The sequence below is a fragment of the Belonocnema kinseyi genome, chromosome 4, assembly GCF_010883055.1.
Source record: "Belonocnema kinseyi isolate 2016_QV_RU_SX_M_011 chromosome 4, B_treatae_v1, whole genome shotgun sequence".
Taxonomy (NCBI): Eukaryota; Metazoa; Arthropoda; class Insecta; order Hymenoptera; family Cynipidae; genus Belonocnema; species Belonocnema kinseyi.
This window is the reverse complement of record NC_046660.1, coordinates 90,767,159-90,786,976: the sequence shown is the minus strand read 5'-3', so window position 1 is coordinate 90,786,976 and position 19,818 is coordinate 90,767,159. Positions and strand designations below refer to the sequence as shown.

At 32.8% G+C, this 19,818-nt stretch overlaps 3 protein-coding genes across 15 annotated transcripts in view; 2 read left to right on the top strand and 1 right to left on the bottom strand.

The window, feature by feature from the left end:
* LOC117171532 (cell cycle control protein 50A) overlaps positions 1-3,981 on the top strand; it is an 8,502-nt gene extending 4,521 nt beyond the window's left edge. For 2 of the 7 annotated variants that reach the window (XM_033358925.1, XM_033358928.1), the window contains one exon: positions 2,703-3,981. In XM_033358925.1, the coding sequence (XP_033214816.1) occupies positions 2,703-2,748 (46 nt within the window). In that variant the 3' untranslated portion in view covers positions 2,749-3,981. Of the gene's footprint in view, positions 1-157; positions 297-569; positions 626-706; positions 788-2,702 lie in introns of all 7 variants that reach the window. The other 5 variants (XR_004466891.1, XR_004466894.1, XR_004466892.1 and 2 more) reach the window with 5 other exon arrangements.
* LOC117171531 (protein fuzzy homolog) overlaps positions 1-7,967 on the bottom strand; it is a 17,258-nt gene extending 9,291 nt beyond the window's left edge. The window contains exon 1 of the mRNA XM_033358924.1: positions 7,852-7,967. The gene's annotated coding sequence lies outside the window, so the exon portion shown is untranslated. The remainder of the gene's footprint in view (positions 1-7,851) is intronic.
* The window catches only part of LOC117171530 (mucin-5AC-like), a 25,343-nt gene continuing 13,444 nt past the window's right edge, over positions 7,920-19,818 (top strand). Inside the window, exons 1-9 of one of the 7 annotated variants that reach the window (XM_033358917.1) lie at positions 7,920-8,498; positions 10,216-10,921; positions 11,008-11,195; positions 11,276-11,356; positions 11,884-13,560; positions 13,713-13,814; positions 15,983-16,087; positions 16,805-17,012; positions 17,096-19,536. In XM_033358917.1, coding sequence (XP_033214808.1) covers positions 11,091-11,195; positions 11,276-11,356; positions 11,884-13,560; positions 13,713-13,814; positions 15,983-16,087; positions 16,805-17,012; positions 17,096-19,536 — 4,719 coding nt within the window. In that variant the 5' untranslated portion in view covers positions 7,920-8,498; positions 10,216-10,921; positions 11,008-11,090. Of the gene's footprint in view, positions 8,499-8,667; positions 8,899-10,215; positions 10,922-11,007; positions 11,196-11,275; positions 11,357-11,883; positions 13,561-13,712; positions 13,815-15,982; positions 16,088-16,804; positions 17,013-17,095; positions 19,537-19,818 lie in introns of those variants that run through there. The other 6 variants (XM_033358916.1, XM_033358920.1, XM_033358919.1 and 3 more) reach the window with 6 other exon arrangements.

Below are 19,818 nucleotides of genomic sequence, written 5' to 3'. Positions count from 1 at the left end.
AACAGGAGACTTAAAAGTGATCTGAAACTGAAAACATACCTTTAGGTTCTTTCATCTTTCTAATTACTTTTAACTGACACTAATTGAAACACACTAATTTTTGTTGAAATATGAATTCTTTTTTTCGTAATGTAAGGAAATGTATTATTCGTCACAGGTTGAAAGATTTCCTAGTTATTATGTAAAGCTACAATTCCTTAATCAGAGAATGGGACAAGATTCGAACCCTACAATTTCTCTGCAATTCACTTATTAAATAAACTTTAATAGTCAAGAGTTTAGAAAACGCATTTGAGGTAACAGTGAGCTTGTTCAGTTGTATTTGTGAATTCGTGATTGTGTGCCCATGCAGTGAAGTTTAATTATTATTTTAATTAAATTAAATATTTTTTCAATCAAATAAAAAATATAAATTCAATGATCATAAACTGGAGAATTCATTTCAGAACTGAAATAATGATAATATAGTATATTTAGATAACCCCATTTTTCTAGAAACTTTTTGAAATATTCTTCGAACAATTTTATTTATTAATTAACATACATATGTGGATGTATATGTTATATAGCAAACTAATCTAATGAAGGGCTGAGGAAGTATGAATTAGTCTTTCTAATTTTCTCTGTAAGTGATATCAGAATATATTATACGTTCAGTTTGAAGTTTACGCTAAAAGTGTCCCAGAACTATCTGTTTAATTCCCAGCAGATGCAGAAAAATGTCTTCAACTTCATAAATAAATTAGATGAAAAATAGACGAGACCTTTGCCTTCTCAATAAACCAAAGTTTGTGATCCTAATTTCTATTGTATTTTTTATGATACTTTGCTTTTACTTTGTCTGGTATATATTTTTTATTCTGAAGTGAAACTGTATTGCACTTTTGTTGTACAAAGTAAAATGTCGAGTGATGTGATTATTGAAAAATCTATAATGTCTATATTCGTGTAATGATGAGTGGATCGAGAGAATCAAGTGCAACATGCTTTTTTAAATTTTTTTATCACAAAATTATTAAAATTTAAAAAAGATCTCGCAACTTTATTCTCCATTCTTGTATTGTGAATGGTTAAACTGCGATACGCCACCTGGCGACAAAATCCGAACTAAAAAGAATAGGTTCGATTTTGAAGATTCATTTTAATTGGTGCATAAAAGGGTTTTAACTATTTTTTGTGGAATTTAAAGTATTTAATGAATACTAAAAATAAGCCTTTATCGGAAAAGGAGTTTTAAATGGAACTTACATCTCATACAGTGAAGAAACACATTTTCTGACAGAAATATAAAAAAAAACAATTATTACTTAAAAGTTAGATTAGAGTTCGTATTTCAATTCCAATCTTCTATTATTCGTATTCTTTGCATAATCTGGATAAAAATTTGTTGACACATACGTTAATTAAAGTTTATTTAAGCTTAGAATGCATTGAAACTTACATGAAATAATGAAATAATTGTTTTTTTGTTTAAAAACCTTTTTGATAAAAATGTGTTTTTCACTGTATAATGGGGAAATTCTATCTAAAACGAATTGTGTTTGATTAAGATTTGTTCTTAGTATTTAATCAATGTTTTAAACTTCACAAAACAATCGTAAAAACACCGTTATGCAAAAATTAAAATAAATCTTTAAAATCGTACCTACTCTTCCTAGTTCCAGTTTTCGGCACCAGGTGGCGAAATGGTAGAAAACCATTCCCAATATCTTTTGAAATTTGTAACTTTTGCTCTATTTTCTGCATCTTCTACAGCCACAAAAATAATTGTTTTGCTAATGATTTATAACCACTTGTAACAAATTTTGTAGTAAGAACAGATAATTTTATCTGCCCCAATTCTGGCTTGCATGACACTTTCCATTTTAAATTCTTTCAGTTTTGTATTCAACTGATTTTTCTCTTTTTCTTACTTACTTTCAAAATCTGCGTTTACTATATGTTAAAACATTATCATTCTTAAAATTCGCATGCAAACAAAATTTATTATTGTTGGATTTATAAATATAATTAATAAATGTACATTTACACCAGAAGGAAATGTTACTATTAAAAATACTATTTATAGTTTCAAGTGTGGGCATGGATTTTGCATGCATGATATTTATTCTGCTAAAATTGTAATAATGCTTGCACGTGTGAAATTATGGTTTACTATTTGATATAACGACGTTCAGCTATTAGACTTAACTAAAAGAATTGTTTCTAACAGTTTAAAAATAATTGTTCTTGAAGCAATGTAATGATTCTACGAAGAAAGGATATGAAATGTGTTAGGAAAATAGTCAGAAGCTAATAATAATTCTATGTTTGAATATGAGATTGTCTATACCTATTTGTACTTAAATATGCGAGGGATATCCTACTTTAAAATTATAGATTGTAGTTACAAATTCATTTTTTTAGACGCTTTTTTTCATTCCTCTCAACTATCAGTTGGAGTTTTTTTATTTAGAAATAATAATTAACTATGCAAAAATGGAAAAGTTTGAATTCATTTAAAATTTACAGCGAAATTCTAGTTCTTACTAGTCCTAACATGAATGCAAATTTTTTAATTAAAAATAGACCCCATAGAAGAAGAGTTAAAATTGAAAATCCAAGCATGTTAGATAACCACTGATTATTAAGATGGAAGTTTCACATGAAATATTTAACAGCTTCTTTCTTTGAATTTTTTCACTGGTTTAATATGTTTTTAGCACCAACGATTTGATCAACGTAAACCTATCTACACCCTATCGATGAAATTACCGTGTGGAACGTCTCTAATCAGTTTTTCAAGGTGAAATATAACTCGTCGTCTAAGTTGAAAATGTAAATTTAATCTTCAGTGATTAATTATATGTCTTAGTACATTTACGAAGAATGATGACAAATTTGGTTTGTTTGATAAAAAAAACATGTACATGTTCAAATCCGGCAAATGTAGTTAAAATTACATTTTCCAAGTAACACAATTTTTGTTACATTTTTATATTTGATAAATAATTTTTCTTTTTAAAGTTTAGAATTTAAAGAAACTTTAAATGCTGGACTTGAACGTAACCTAAGCGCCTTTTTATGTCAGTAAACTACGTGTGCTTTTATTTTTAACCGGAGTGTTAAATGTTAGATGGACTGCACAAATTATTATTATTAATTCAACACCTCATGAAGAATTATTTCTATTTACTTTTTAATAATTTTTTGAAAACCCTCGACATTTTCTCTAGAAAGATGAATCGCTTCCTGATTTTTTAAATGAAATTACAGAGAGGCTTTGTTTTTAGTTTAATTTAAAAAGAGTCTTCGTGTGATTTTTTGCCGAAACGACGTAAAATTACTTTATAGAGGAAAATGTTCGCGAATTGACAAAACTGTTTGTTAAGGATTCATAATGATTTTTTTCGATCGGCAACAAATTTTCTCATTGCATGAAAGTCAATAATTGATATTCTATTCATTTTTTAGAATATAGTCCATGACATCAATAATTTCACTGATAAAATGTCACTGCTTAAATCACTATTTAAAAATTCAAGGACTCGACAGGCAGTTCAGCTGTGTTGATTTTCTTTTTTACGAATTTAAAGGGAATAGCCGGGAGACGCTTTTGTCTAATTAATTGTAAGTCGACGAGAGAAAAAACACCTGCACTGGCTGCAGATGTTATCTGTATTATAAAATATATTGTTACATGGTATAATAATTATATAATTATAGTATTTATTTAAGTCGAGCAGTGTCACTATATAGTTTTACATTATATTAATGTACACATAATTTAACAGTTACTGCTAGAATTTTATTTTCTAATTATGCATTTATATATCTACGTGATTTTGTGAATTTATATAACTACATTTTCGTAATACATGTCCTTTTTTAAAAGAAAATTTCAAATGAAATATCAAATATATGCGAAATAATTCTCGTCATTAAGGTTTCAATATATATAAATGTATTTTTATGCACAAAATAAAACTTTAATCCAGGAATCAAATGTGTATTTTCCTAAAGAAAAAAAATTGTTCCCTTAATCGCTTGTGTGGTGTATGCAAAATTATAGGGGATCGAATCCATTTCAAATCAGACAGGTTCTATATTCAAATCGGAGAATCTCTCAGCTACCAAATAATTATGTTGTTTTTCAGAGGAAATTTTTCGTCACGTATACTTTCGGTTGGAGAAACACAATTTTTCTACAAAGCTACAAGTATTTGGATTTTGACTTCTATTTAAAAAAATACTTTTTTTTAAATTTATATTGTGACCTTTATCAGATATTCGAATTTTCTTTTTAGATTTTAATGACTTTTACTGGCCTCTTTTGAAAACCGTAGGAAATTTTCTAAAATGTTCAAAATTAAGAAAATTCCAGCGATTTGTTTGATAATATAAGAAGTCGATTTTTACAAAAAACCCAGAATCATATTTTTTGAAATTTTTTTGTTTAGTTCGACCTTTCATCAGGAGAATATCCTGTGAGTTTTGTGCAAGCTAAACCATTTTTGTGCTCAGGAGAATTTTTTTTCGTAAAATCTAATTTTCGGAGATTTCTCGGAAACATCAAATACGTTTTGCTCTTATGCTTCAGCCCACAAAAAACTGATAACACGCGTTTCTTATATGAGCAAAAACTTTTTCGAAATATTGTACAAAATAAAAAGATAGGGTTTTCTAAAAAAAACTTCTATTCATATTTTCAAAATTGAAAGAAAACAATAAAGAAGATTTTGTACAAAGCACCACTCTATTCATTTTTTTTTCCAATATATTTTTAAAGTTTCTGTGCTTTACAAGAAAAATTCGAAAATTATATATAACTTTGAAAATATATTGAAAAAAATAAACAAGGTAGGGTTTAACAGAAAATATTTATTTTTTCTTTGACTTTTGAAAACATGATAAGAAGATTTTTTAGAAAAAACCCCACTGTATTATTTTATCTAATATTTTTGAAAAGTTTGTCTTTTTTGTCATTTAAGAGAGGCGTTCTATTATTTTTCTATGTGGGCTGAACAATATTTGAGTTCAAAAGAATTTTTTTTTGAAAATATAATTTACTTATTTTTCTTGTAAACGATGTAAGATCTAAGAAAAGAAAAAGAAAGTATTTTGATAGACTATTTCAAGGTTTGCAATCTTATATGGTCATATTTTTTCGTATGTACCTTTTGTTGTCTACTTGAAAAATGTGAAAAATTGATTTTTCGAAGAAAAAAATATTTTGAACACAAAGATTGTTTGTTTCAGCATAAAAGTCACACGATGTGCTCTCTATAAGAAGCAAAACTTTACAAGAAATTAGCAAAAATATAAGTATGTTTTGTATGTTGTTGTGAAAATTGGCTTTTCATATTTTCAAACAAATCGCCGACAGTTTGTTAATTTTGAACTTTTTTAAATTTTGGCAAAGGATTTCGAAAGATATAATAAAATTTTAAAGAACAAATTTTCGATCGTAGGTTCCAGGTGAATATATATTTGAAGATTCGTTTTTCGCACTCTGCTGGAAGTAAGTAAGCACCATTTTAAAGGCAGTCTTCATATTGTTGAATAATTAATTTTTTTTTTATCTGAACGAAAATGATTACATATAGACAATAAATTATTGGCATTAATATAGAAAAAACTGTAGCAACTGTTTTGTAGATCATTCGCTTTTTCCCTCATTTTTGGTTAAAAAATTATCTTGGTTAGACTAAAAATTCAACTCTGCTTGAAAATGCATATTTTTTGGGAGAAAAATCTGGTATTTGAGTCAAAAATGTATGGAATTTTTCGGAAATTCGTATTTCGGGATTGCATTCAATGGTGTTTTATTGCAAATTAAAATATTTTTTGGTGAAATATCAACTATTATATTGTTTATTGAAAATTCATCTCTTTAGACTAAAAGTCGAACTAGTTGCTTAAAAATGCATTTTTTTCATTGACGATTCATACTTTTAATAGAAAATTTATCTCTTTGGCTGATAATTTAATTTTTTGAAGGAAAAATGTTTTTTTTTTTTTAATTGAAAATTTTAATATATTCGGTAAAAAACGAAATTTTATATGAGTTAAAGTTAAACTGCTTTATATAGAAAATTCGTCTTTAATTTTTCATAATGACATTTTAACTATTCCATTTAAATGATTAAAAATTGATTTTTGTAGTTTAGAAATTCAACTATTTGGAAGAAAATGTATATAGTTTGCTGAAAATGCATCTCTTTTGGTCGAAAATTAATGTTATTGATTCAAAATTCAACTATTTGGTTAAAAAAATATGTTTTTGTTAAAAATTTAATTTTTGATTAAAAATGAATGTTATTGATTTCAAATTTGACCATTCGATTGAATTTTTTGTTTATATTTCATATTTTTTGGTTCAAAATTCATCTGTTTTGTATAGAAAAATCGTATTTTTTTCTTGAAAATTTATCAGTTTGATAGAAAATTCAACTGGTTTACAAAAGATTAATTTTTGTATTAAAGTTTTGTTTTGATAAATGAACTTTTAACCATTCCATTTTTTCTAAGTTGATTTTTTAAATTCAAAAATGCAAGTATTTTGATGATTGTAATTTGTTGAAAATTCGTATTTTTTTAGTAGAAAATTAATCTTTTTAGTTGCAAATTGAGCTTTTTGGTTGAAAATGTAATTATTTGATTGAAAATTCATTTGTTCTGTAGAAAGCTCGTTTTTTAAATTTGAAAATTTCACTAATTGGTTCAAAATATATGTATTTTATTGAAAACTCGTCTTGTATACAATCAATCTTGTTGGTTGAAAATTCTACACGGAATGAATATATTTTTATATTGTCTCAAAAATCTTTCTTTGTTGAGGAATTAAAATATAAAATTTGGTTTTTTAAATGCCGGGTGGACGGGAGGGGTGGGGGCAATCGCCTCTCTCTGGATTCGCTCTTCTCCATTGTTACTTTCGTGACTATAATATGCATTGGGCTTAAACTATTTGAAATAGAAATAGGAAAGTTTAAAATTAAAATGTTAGAATAATTGAAAATTGAATTAATTTTTTAGTGGGAATAAATATTTGCTGGCAGTAAAAATAAATTATTTTGAACACATTTTTATAGAAGATTTTAGTAAAAAAAATTATTTGTTTAATGGCTTCTTATGATCAATAATGAATTAAAAATCAAATGCTTACAGTTTGTGTTTTATTTTTATGTGGTTTTATATTCACATGCAATTAAATTTTGCAAATTGCAGTAATTGCAAAATTAATTTTAAAGTCATGATTCATCAAGAACATAAAGTCAAGCCGACTTGCAAATTTTGAAATGTAACTAAAGGGGTGGGTTTCAACGTGCAGAACAGTGAAATCCCTAGGAGATCCTAGTTACTTTTCATTTTCGCGCGAAATTTGAACGTTGTTTAGCACAGCCCTCATTTGTACAATTTACATATTAAAATTAAATGCATATATGAACAATTTTTTGTATTTAAGTAGACTATATTTTGGCAAACTTCTAAATAACTAAAATACAAAAAGAAAACACTAAGATAGTACAAAGCACTTATAACAATCAATAATCGATTCACCTCTCTTTTGTTTATTTTACTCCAAAGTATTCATAATGTTCTTTAAACACCAAAAAGGTAATACAATTTTTAAACAAAACTACTCCACACAATAATAATTGTTCAAATATTCACTTTGAAATTACACCTTCCAATACAAAATTCAAAAAAAAAATAAAAACTCCGAAGAAATATTTCGATAAAACCTACCCTATTTCTCTACCTTTATGTTCAAGCGACAAGCAATCTGGATTTTTATAGTAATTTTTCGCCAATATATTGGCATCAAATAGTATAATTCGCAGATGCATAAAACATTTGAAGACTTACAATACATAAGAAGATTTCCGATTTTGAGCCCATTTACTTAAAATGATCTAAAAACTTAATTCACAAGAACCTTGAACCTCTGAAATCACTTTTCAGGTGACAATAATAATAATAAATCTGATGGGGGCTTTTAGAGTCGTACTAATGGCAGCACTAGTTAATTATGGCCGTTGCCACCGATCAACGCGTACTAGATTATCGTTCACACATACCCTAAATAAACGAATCTAAACGAATCTAAACGAGTTTGGAAATATTTATATTATTCATCGTGACTTTCGTGACGCATAATTTAATTAAAACAATGGTCGGGATCCACGAGGAAAAACGGAAAAACTGGAAGTGTCTCGGTGAATGAAAACTTGGTTCGCGGAGGTATTTTGTGTGTGGACAACACGGGTTCCAAAACGAGGTAATTCCTACGATTTTTTATCGATTTCCTGGATTCCGTCGACCAGAAATTCCCGCGGAAGTCCCTTTTTCGGGATTCTCAAAAAATTTGTTTTGTTTACGCCTTGTCAGCGCCGCTGCTTGGTGTGTTTGTGTGTGCATTTGTGTGTGTGTGGGCGCTTTAAGGGCGCGCTCGAGCGCGCGTAGTTATAACCTCAAAAAAATTCCACCTTCCAGCTGTCGATGAGGTTCCTCAGGTAAGTTCTTCACTTTTTCTGTCAATTCACTTTTAATTGCATTACGTTCTCTTCTCGGAGAAAATCCCGAGCGAGATCTCACTTTGTAAACGCAGTGCGTAGCTTTCAGTTTTCTCAGACTTTTCAGTTCTTACATACAAAAGAAGTCGTATTTTTCATTTTTCGGACCTCTTGAGTGGACAGTGCGAAAATGCCAATGTTAGATGTGCTCCAATTTTTGACAGAACGTGATATTCTTTTGTTTGAGTTTTCGGAAGCAGAGAGCCGAAGAGAGTTTCGTTCAGAAATCTATCGTGCCACGCATTATGATTCCAAATTAACGAGTGCTGGACCTTATTTTCAATGTTTGTACTCTTGGAGAGAGAATTATTTACTCGGAAAAAATTGGTGTGGGAATTTGGTATGACACAAAGTTTTGTCTTTTTTTTAGTATCTAGTTCCATACGTTTTCGGGCATAATTACGTATTTTGATATAGATTGTTTGCATTGACAACGTGAGATCTGCGTGTAGTTTTTAGATTTGGGAATGAAATTTTAAGATAAGATAAGTGAGAGCAAGGATTCTGAGATTCTGACAAATTCTGGATTCATTTTCTGATTACTTGACTTTTTTTGTTGGCACTTTGAGGAATTTTTAAATACAATTTTTTTGTTTTATTTTTCACAACATTCAATAGGCTTAGACTTTTAACTAATATATAAGATTTAAAAAAATTGTTATTGATTGCATTTAAGTTTATATAGAAAATTCGACTTTAATAATTATTTTATAATTTTATCCATTGTATCGATAAAATGTGTTTGCATTAGAACGTCTAATTGATATGCTTATCCGAGAACAGCACTAGAAAATATATTTAATAAAATTGTGTTTCCAAAAACAACCAAATTTTTAGTTATAGTAAGATTTAAGTAAACAGAAATTCATATAGCGATAAATTCAGTCGAACGTTCTTTTTCAGATTTTAAAAATCGACAAATAGAATAATTTAATTGCATTTTCCAGGAAATTTTTTAATAACTCTTGTTTATAATTCATGCATATCGAGTATTTTGTTCTGGAAAACCTTATAAATTAATTAATGAAGAATAAATTAATATATCTTGATTTTTAGCATTTATTTTGAAATTGCATATCATTATGAATTCGTCTGAAAACTCCAAGTTTCGTTATCTTTTCGATTATAATCCGGTTAAATGTCTGACAATTTCATAACAATTCTTGCGACCTAATTTTATCTTTTATCTGTGAGAATAAAAGAGATTTTCGTTTATGAATATTAGATGCTTCTAAAGAAATCATGGTATCACTCGCAGCAATAGTGATAAGAATACAGTAAATTGTAAATTATAAGAACGAAAAATTGATAATTGAACCATTTCGTTTTTTATTTTGATTTGTAAGTTATTAGTTTTGATGAATCCAGTAGATTATTTTTACAACCAAATATTTATAATGTTTATAAGTAACGAGACTGACCATTTAATGATGAATTAAATAAAAATATATTGTGTAAGAATTAGCTCTGTGATGCTGATGCGCGGCATTATCTTGATGCACAATTAAGAAAATATTACTTAATTCTTATCGTTTTATTAATTTATCTAACAGATGTAATAAACAATTATTACAAAGCATACATCAGTCTATTTTTGATGAATAGTTGTATAAAGCTACCGAATCAACATCTAATAATTTGTATTATTTTGTTGCAGATGGAAGACAAGTGACTATTATCCAGTGAAAAAGAATTAGAATGCATAATAAGCGGGGTGTTGAATAATCTCAGAAACGATAAGAAAAGACAGCTACGATTTTTAAACGTTATGTTCCAATTTCAGTTCCTGATTTAAAATTTTAAACAATGCCAGCCAATTACTTCTGGCTCCTGGATTTGGGATAAAAAAACGACCCAGGAAGAAGCAACCTAAGCATAATATGATGGCATAGTCAAAGATTTTAGATGTACTAATTAAAATAATCCTTAAGATAACTCAAGTAATGCACGCCCGATGTTTATAAAAAATCAACGGAAGTCGATTAGTGTCCATCCAAGTATTCATAAATGGAACAAGTTTTTGAGCAAATGCACTTCAGAAAAAAGTTAGAAAATGTCCTAAAATCGATTGTCCACTTGTTTTTCAACGGATAATGCACTTCATGGAGGAACACGTTCGACAGAGTAATACTTCTAACATGCGAGCGTGGTTGAAATCTCTCAAAAGCTGCGGACGGCTTTTGCAACGACTTCTATAACCTACAAGCAAATTTCAGACATGTTTGCAAAAATCAAATTCGAGTGAAGACAGAAGTTACATGCATGTCAGGACCGGGCGACGTTGGTCGAAAACGCGTTGAATGGCGTCGCAGCGCAAATATCACTTTGTCAATTACACCAATCTTCGATCCTCTCGTTTTAAGGTACAAAAAATTGCCACTAGGTTTTCAAAAAATCTAGGAATGTTATTTGTATTTTACTTCACGAGGAAATGTATGGTATGTTGCAGGTTTCAAGTTGAATTAGTAGATATATAATAGGAAAAGAAAAGGTAGCCCCACGCTGCCCATAGTCGCGAGGTGCTGCGTGGGCATGCAGCAGCCTCAGTCACGCCCTCTTCTCGGGGACTCTGTATCCTCTACAACATCCCCAAATACACGTCGCAACAACCCGGTAACAGTCCTCACACAACAGCAGGTAAATTGGCTATTAGATATTTTGCAGACAAAGTTCTTACTCCCCTACGACGAGGAAATATTCAACTTATTGTCTTTCAGCTTCAACAATTACAACAACTTCAAACTCATAATTCGACTGCTCAAGCGGTAACGTTCACCTTGCAACAGCCCTCAAATAACGTGAGTAAATTTATTATTATTAGAAAATTAGAAAATAAGACATTTCAAAATGTTTCCCTTCCATATCAAGTAAATATTGGATCCGCTAAACTATTAGCTAGTTCTAATTACAGTTCTCATTAGTCCTCATTACATTTGAAAGATATTATTATCAAAATGACAGAAATTGCCTTGCTTTTAAAAAAGTTTTTCCTATATATTATTGTTCTATGCATGTCTTAATTTTCTTAAGTAAGCAATATATGATGTACAAAATTTTATATGGTTTGTGATAAATGCTATCTTATTTCCGTTTCATATTTAAATTCAATACCATGATAAAAGGTAATATAATGTAGTGAGGAAAATCAAATGTATGTAATGTGTCTCAATCAGATAATCGCCTTCGAGGTTAAACTAATATCAACAGGTCGATATAAAAAATGAATGTCTATGTCTTTTTAATGTCAGAACCAAATGATGTAATAGTCTTATTTGCACCCATCGATAGGTTGATCATCAAACCATTTTTGTTTGTTGTTTTTCAGAACCAGGATCAGGCGAATGGATCGGCAAGCGGAAGTCATATAGTTTACTTAAACCAACTGAACCAGTTAAATCAGAGTCCCATTCATTCCTCGGGGACTGGTATGGGCCTACCCCCGGCCACCCCCACTTTTGGGGTGGGCCTGAATATGGGACTGCCACTATCTCTCTTAAACACTAGCCTTACGTCGCTTACTTCGAACGTTATCACTACTTCCAATCCTTTGCTCAATCTAAGTCTCCCCAGCATAAATTCAGGCCTTACGGCTATAAATCCTCTAAACGCCCTTAACTCGAATATTAACACTAACTTACCACCGGACAGTATTACCAATGGAATATCGAACCTCGGCCAGGATCTAAATGGAATCAACTCTGGTTTGAATCGTCTCAGCGCCTTAAATCCCACGAGTATCAATTCCGGATTGTCGGGTTTAAATCACGGAGTCTCGGGTGTGAACTCCAACTTGACGAGCTTGAGCCAAACTCTAAATCAAAATCTTGCCACTCTCAATGCACATCTGAGCGGAGCGAATTCTGCGTCTAGCTTAAATACTCTTAATTCTAATTTAAACGCGAACCAAGGGGCAAGTCGATCTCTGAATGCCCTCGCGTCCGGTCTCACCTCCACCAATTTCAGCACTGCCAATCAGTTTCCGTTTCAAGCCATTCAGAGCATCGCTCCGCACATCGTTGGGTCCAACATCACCTCAGTGCCAAGTTCAGCCATATCCCAGCACCAAAGTACGAACATCTCCACCTCCCAGATCTCCACAGGACCCACCTCGAGTTGCCAAACATTTACGAGTACATGCGGTGGACCTATTCTTGCAACCACAGCAAACACGAGCCATGCGTCTCATCCAATCAACGTCGCGCAGTTCGGGATCATGACCTCGAATCTCTCCAGCGTCGTAACCTCGCACATGTCCGAGTCGAATGCCTCGCATGGTGGATTTCAGCGGCAGTTCTCGCACATCTCGAGTTCTCCTCTGAGTACAACGACCACCTTAACTGGAGGCCAGCAAGCCTCAATTCCGAACATCAAGATGCAGAATATACAGAGTCAAAACAGCAGCTCGCCAGGAAGTCCATTCTCGATACCGATGAAGAGCCCGGCTTCTAATATTGCTCCACCCACACCGAGCCCGAGTCCTAATAGACTCTTATTGAGGAGTCCTGCCTCAAATTCGATGCAGGGAAACAGAAACAGTCCGAGTCCTGTGTCAAGTTCGACACCTAATAATTCCTTTGGAATGCAGCTACAGAGTCCCATGCAGAGTCCGATCAGTGTTAGTCAAATACAGAGTCCCGCGCCTAGCCCTTATCCCAATTCCAAGAGTCCTCATCATCTTGGAGGTGGAAGGTCGTTGAGTAATCGAAGTCCTGCACCTGGAAGTAGTCCTGGGCCACCTGTCGTAAGGCCTAACACTCCAATAATTCAGCAGGGAATGCAAGTTCTCCAGATCATCCATGGGACTCCACAAGGATACCAATCAGCGCCAGCTCAGCTAGTGACACGAACCCACCACTTATTTGGTAACCAGCAAATTCAAATTGCCGCTGCTAAACCAGCCAAACAACCGCCACAAATACTGCCTAAGCCACCACATCAGCAAGTTGGTGTATCGCAACAAAAGCAACGAGTGACAACAACAATCACCAATCAAGTGAGCCAAGTAAGTTTATCGGAAATGCTTTCAACCTTTTATCGTGTTCCGCTCTCTGTTTTTCAATATTCTGCTTTCATTAAAAAATGTCTATCAATATATAAACGGATGATTGTCAGAGTTCATGTGATCCAGTAAATAATTTGTGTCATTTATCAAAGGTGACACAACAATCGCAGCCACAATTAGTGCTAACTGGTCCGCAACAAAATCCTCCAACTGCTACGATGATACCCACCGCACAGGGTCTCCTTCTGAACCAGGTCATTATTTTTTTGTTTCATTGTCTTGATTCTGTCATGCATGCTTACAACAAATCGTCTAAATCATTAAGCTTTCTCATATGATATGCTTCTTTACATTTTAAAATTGCTTGCTTTTTCTTTATCAGCCTTATCGAATATTTATCAAAATTACTGATACTTGATCATAATTTTGTCACAGTAGCGATCAACTTGATAATTCTAGTACTTTCACATGGTGGCCACTGGACCGGCAATTTTTTTAGAGTCGGAATACTCCTAGGAAATAACAGTTAATTTATTTTCTGTCTTGAAATTTTATTAATTTTTAGTTTTAGTAAAAAAAATCGTGTCCAATCACGAGTTTTTTTTCTTTTTTGTTGAAACTTTGTAAAATGTCTACGTTTCCTATGGAAAACCTCACACAGTTTAAAGAACTTATAATTTTAAAATTTTAATATTTTAAAAAAGTTTGATTCTCATGCCTTGAATTTCATAGTTTTAATTTTTAGGTTTACATTTTCACTTATTTAATTTGGAACGTCCATCATTTAAAAGTGTACAATTTTGATTGTTTAATTCAAGCCTGTCAGCGAGTGACTTTCAATTTTTGAAGGATTTGAAACCATATAGTTTTCGATCAAAATACACAACATTGTTTGATTTTAGATTTTTCCAAATAGTGTATTTTAAATGTCAAGATCTTATTAGTTCAACAATACTTGCAAATTAAATTGTTTCCAACTTTAATATTAAAAATCAGACAGTTTCAAAATGAAAACCTTTATAGGTCATGAGTTTTAAGCTCAGTGTTAAATTTGTAAAATTTTCTAATTAACCCCTTTAAGATTCTACAAAAATTTTTCGAATTAAGAGCATTAATATTTGAGCAATTTTACGAATAAAAAGATGCTGGGAAGCGATTTTATTTGTCTGAGTGTTATAATAAGAAATAATTTAAACATCTCACTCAATGTTTGAAACAATTTTAAGGCTGAAGACTTCAATATTGAATAATTAGGAAAAAGCATTTGAAATAGAAGGACTTTCAATTACATGTCTTCAATAATTTTATATTGAAACATTCAACAAATTTTACTTGCAAAATTATAAATGAAAGCCTTTTTAAAAATGTTAACTATTATTATTTCAGAACGATTAAAATAGTTTATATAAGTTGGAAATTTTTATAGTATTATCATAAGAAATTAAATAATTTTGAATAGAATATTTCAAAATTTTAAACGTTTATTTTAAATTGGAAAGAACCATATTAAACAGAATGCGTTTAAGATAGAGCATGTGGAAAATTGTACATTGTAAAATTGAAGCCTTAATATTTAAATAATTATGCTAGTCAATTTCAAAATTGAAAATGTTAAATTAGATTTTAGAATTAGACTATTTCAAATTCATTCGGTTCAAATTGCACAATTTTCAATTAAAGCATTAAAAACTGTTTAGCTTAAAATTTTAATTGTTCAAAATTTAATATTTTTCGATATATCCTTGGTTTAAAAATGTGATAGAGGCAATTTTAATCGTTCATTGTTCTAAAATTTCAAATTGAAAGCTTAAATAATTGAAGGAACAATTTTCTGTGCTGCTTTATCAGTTTTTCGAGATTTAATTGTCCCATATCTAAAATTTTTCTGCTTGAAAACCTAAAAATAACAGTTGTTCAATTTTGATAGCTTCTACTTTGGAACTGTATAATTTTGAAATTTTTTCATTTGGAGATCATCTTATTTTTTTAAACTTTGTTTTGGTACAGTATTGAAGGTTTGAGTTTTAAATTTTTCAATTTGAAATTTTTTGCAATTTTAAGCACTAAAATTAGAATGTTGCACATTAGATTTCCTATTTTGAAGATTCTTTTTTAATACTTTAAATTATACATAGTTCAGTTTTGAAGGCGTGTATTTGATAACTTAAATAACTGAGATGATATAAGTGTTAAGTCCCCTAAAAGAACCGAGAAATGACTGAGATTTGTTTCCCAGTCTTGAGTGGCCACTTGGTTTTAAGTTTGGAAGCACTTTTTAAATCTAACTCTTATTCCAATAACTCATCTTATTACTATTTAATTTCTACTTGTGACATTGTAAAGATATGGCTGAATGGTATTAAGCTCGAAATTTGTCGAGAGGGCATCATAATGGTTTTTTTTCACTGGGTTTGGTATATAGGTTCTGCCATCCAGCGGGCCAGTAATCGTTCAACAGCAACCGGGTGGCGTTCAGCTGATCCTACGGGCCCCATCGTCTGCTCAACAACAAACGCATACTGCACAGGTGATGGTTTCACCCACTCGCACACAATCATATTTTTACAAATTTCACTCTGGGAAGCTAATGGCAAACAATGATTTTTCCATCGAATCCATCAAATTTGTAAATTATCACCCTCATGACGATCTATATTTGTCGCGTCTCTTTTAACAATCATTATATACACTAAGGTTTGGTTCAACTTTAATTTCATGCACCGTCGTTCATGTTGTCTGCTTACGTGTTACGAAATTCTTCTGCAGCTTCTCAAGTCGATGTCTTATCGATTATAAGAGAAAATTTGCTTATTAATATTAAATGAATAAAATAATATAGATTCTTTTTTAGCAAATTTACCATTTTCGAAAGTTCCTCGTTTATTTTTCAAAAGTTTTAATTGGGATCCGAAATTGTTTGAAACTGGAATTTTTAATTTAGTCATTATTCTCTAGTGTAAGTTAGTCTGGTTTTTACAAACGTAAATGCTAATTCTTAACATGTTACTAAGTCTTGAAGGGATTAAAAGGATTGACAAAAAGTCGAAAAGCAAACCTTTAAAAAATATATTATTATAGCTCCTATATGAACGTAAGTTTTAGAAGAGTACTTTTCGATCTCATTTGTCAAGTTCTAGCACCCCTACACAGCTTAGTCCTAGATTAAGAATCGCCCCTTATATATTGTAGGTTAAATATGTGAAGAGCCAATACTAAAATTTCAAACATTTTTTGTCGGTTTTAGTTTGCACATTCAAGTTTTGAAAATGAGGACGAATTTTTTTTAAATTCTCCCTATTCATTGCAGCTGACACAACAACAATTGGTAAGGGTTGTCACTGCACAAGGTATGCAGTTGCAAGGTCTTGCGCCAACTTTCTTTGCCGTACCAAACGGTTTTCCTTCGCCGAGTCAACAAGTGATAAGACACACACCTTCTAGTCCTGCACCAGGTAAATATCTCAAATCGTATTCCTCACCAATAATTTCTAGACTCTATAGCAAAATATTCGAAAATCCTTTCTTTTAATTTCAGCAAACTCGGGCAACAGCAACTCGATAGTGATCCAGAACGCCATGGTGCAGAATCCCCAATCCCAGTTAAGTCAAACAACGTCGGCGAGTAACACAGGCAACGTTCAAAATGCGCAGACCATGATCGACCAGAGTTTACTCCCACCTCCAAAGAAGAAAGCCAAGAAGAAAAAGAAAGCGAAGAAAAAGGATGAAGAACCGACGAAGCTAGACTTGGCAAGCATCATAAAAATATCCGGCATCAACGACGACGATGACATCTTCGAAAATGATCTCACGACTGAATCGGATGCAGCCACTCACATGCAAACAGAACCGAGTCCGGCTGCACCGATTACGTCCTCTCAAAATGTGATACACGTACCTGCATCGAACGCGTCGCAACCCTCGCAACCTTCGGATAGTTTTAACAGTCACCTGATCGCTCAGTTACAAATGCCCGTACAAAATACAATTTCCGGACAACTGCGGCTAGCAGTCGGTGAAGATGGAAGAGTCGTACTTCACCATACCCCGGAACCAAACCAGCCAGAAATCGACCAAGCCACCGCCCAAGCCTTGATTCGATCCTTGACGCAAGGCGGCGGTCAGAACTCGCAGATCATCTCGCAGCTACTTGGCCAGGCACAAGCTGCCCAAGCGTCTCAGAATACGACTCCGAACAGGCAAAAGTGCACCAAGTCACCATCCCTCAGTGGAATTCAACCTACGAGTCGTATCAAGAGTCCTGCAACTTCTCAAACTATTACGTCTCCACAATTCGTTCATGTCAACTCGAATCCGAATAATCTCCATCTAACTTCAACTGCGAGTTCTCAAGGCACCTCAAGCACTTCAATGAATTGCTTACAAACTTCTAATCTCCATCCACAACCTATTTCTCAAGTTAGTAAAGGTCCTAACGCAGGCGTACAGTTTTGTAGAAACGCAATTCAGCACAACGAAGCAAAAACTTCTCCGAAGTCAAACACTGCGAGGTCGCCTGCCAATCAGAGTGTTATTAACCAGAATGTCCAGCAGGTCAAGTGCAGTCAAGTGAGGGTCAGAAACACCTGTGTAGCGACAGCACCACGTCAAAATCACGCAAAGCTTTCGCAGCAGAATCTTCAGACTCAAAAGACGGTTCAGTGTGGCACGATGATGCAGAGGGTTGTGAAGAACAGTCAGAATGTGCAGCAGATCAGCATTCAGGAAGACACACAATTACCACAGAGTTCGCCTCATCATCAAAATGTTGCACAGCAGATTGCGACTCATAGTGTTCAGACCCAAAATGTGCAACATATTTTCGAGCAGAACATTGGCACTAGTGGGCAGATACAACAAAATACTACTGAAGGGATGCAGGTCGATTCTGTCAATATAATGCAGAAGAATGCGAGAATTCAACAACAGGCGATCAATGTTATGCAGCAGGATTTAAGCTGTATACAAAATGTGGATCAGAATATGCAGTTTGATGTGCATCAGGGTCAGAGTGTAATTCAGGGTCAGAATGTGATTCAGGGGCAAAATGTGATTCAAGGTCAGAGTGTTATTCAGGGACATAGTGTAATTCAGGGTCAGAGTGTTTTGCAGGGTCAGAGTGTACTTCAGGGTCAGAATGTACTTCAAGGTCGGAATATTTTTCAGAATCAGAATGTACTTCAGAGTCAGAATATACATCAAAACCAGAATTTGCATCAGAACCAGAATATACACCAGACTCAAAATATTCATCAGAATACGCAGAATGTTAACCAACGGAAGAAATCAAATGCTGGCAATGTTCAGTTTGACATGCAGCAACAACATCAACAGCAGCAGCAACAGCAGCAGCAACAGCAGCATATGCAGCACCATAGTATTTTGATATCTAACAATCCAAGTAATCAGACTGAACAGAAGCACGATCCTCTTAATTCTAACATGATGAACAGCGCGCCGAAGATCAGTCCTGAGATCCTGAGCGCCCTGAGTAATCTGAATCCCAACGATCAACTGCTTATCGCGAACGCAAATGGACAGATGCAGGTCATCAGTCAGCAGTTGCTGCAGCAGTTTCTCTCGGGTCAGTTGAACGCAATGCAGCAGCCGCAAAATCAGAATCAAAATCAAACGCAGAAGATCGTGATTGGCGAACCCGACTCGAGCAATCAGAACTTGCAGGGTGTACAAATTAATACTCCCACGAGTCAGATTATTGTCAACAGTTCGGGCGGTGCGCCTACCATTCAGAATAATATACAAAATATTGTGGTGCAGGCTTCACCATCACAGATGCCGCAACACATTCAGATTCAGAACTCAGGATTCCCGAGCCAGTTTATTGATAACTTGAACCAACAGCAGATTAGAAATCTCGGGAATAGTCAACAGACTCCAAGTCCAGTTCCGAAAAAGGCGAAGGTTTTGAGGAGAGCGAAGGTTGTTACAATGACGCACGGTACCGTGAATGCGCAGGTAATTTTCTAAAGCGATTTTAGCTTGTTTTTAAAGGAACTAGTCTTCTCATGGAAAAAGCTAGAGAATTTAGAATACTCATGACACTGCATTTTTTAAATGATGCCTCATTTTTTTTTATTTGTGTAAAAAGGGCTGATTGTTTAAGTTAAATTAAACTATCAGTAGAGATAACAACATTTGAAGTTTACTTGTCTTTCCGCGATAAAACCTACTTGAAACTAACTTATAAAAAATAGAACTAATTTTCCTTGAAAACTCAATCTACTGACACCTCTTTTT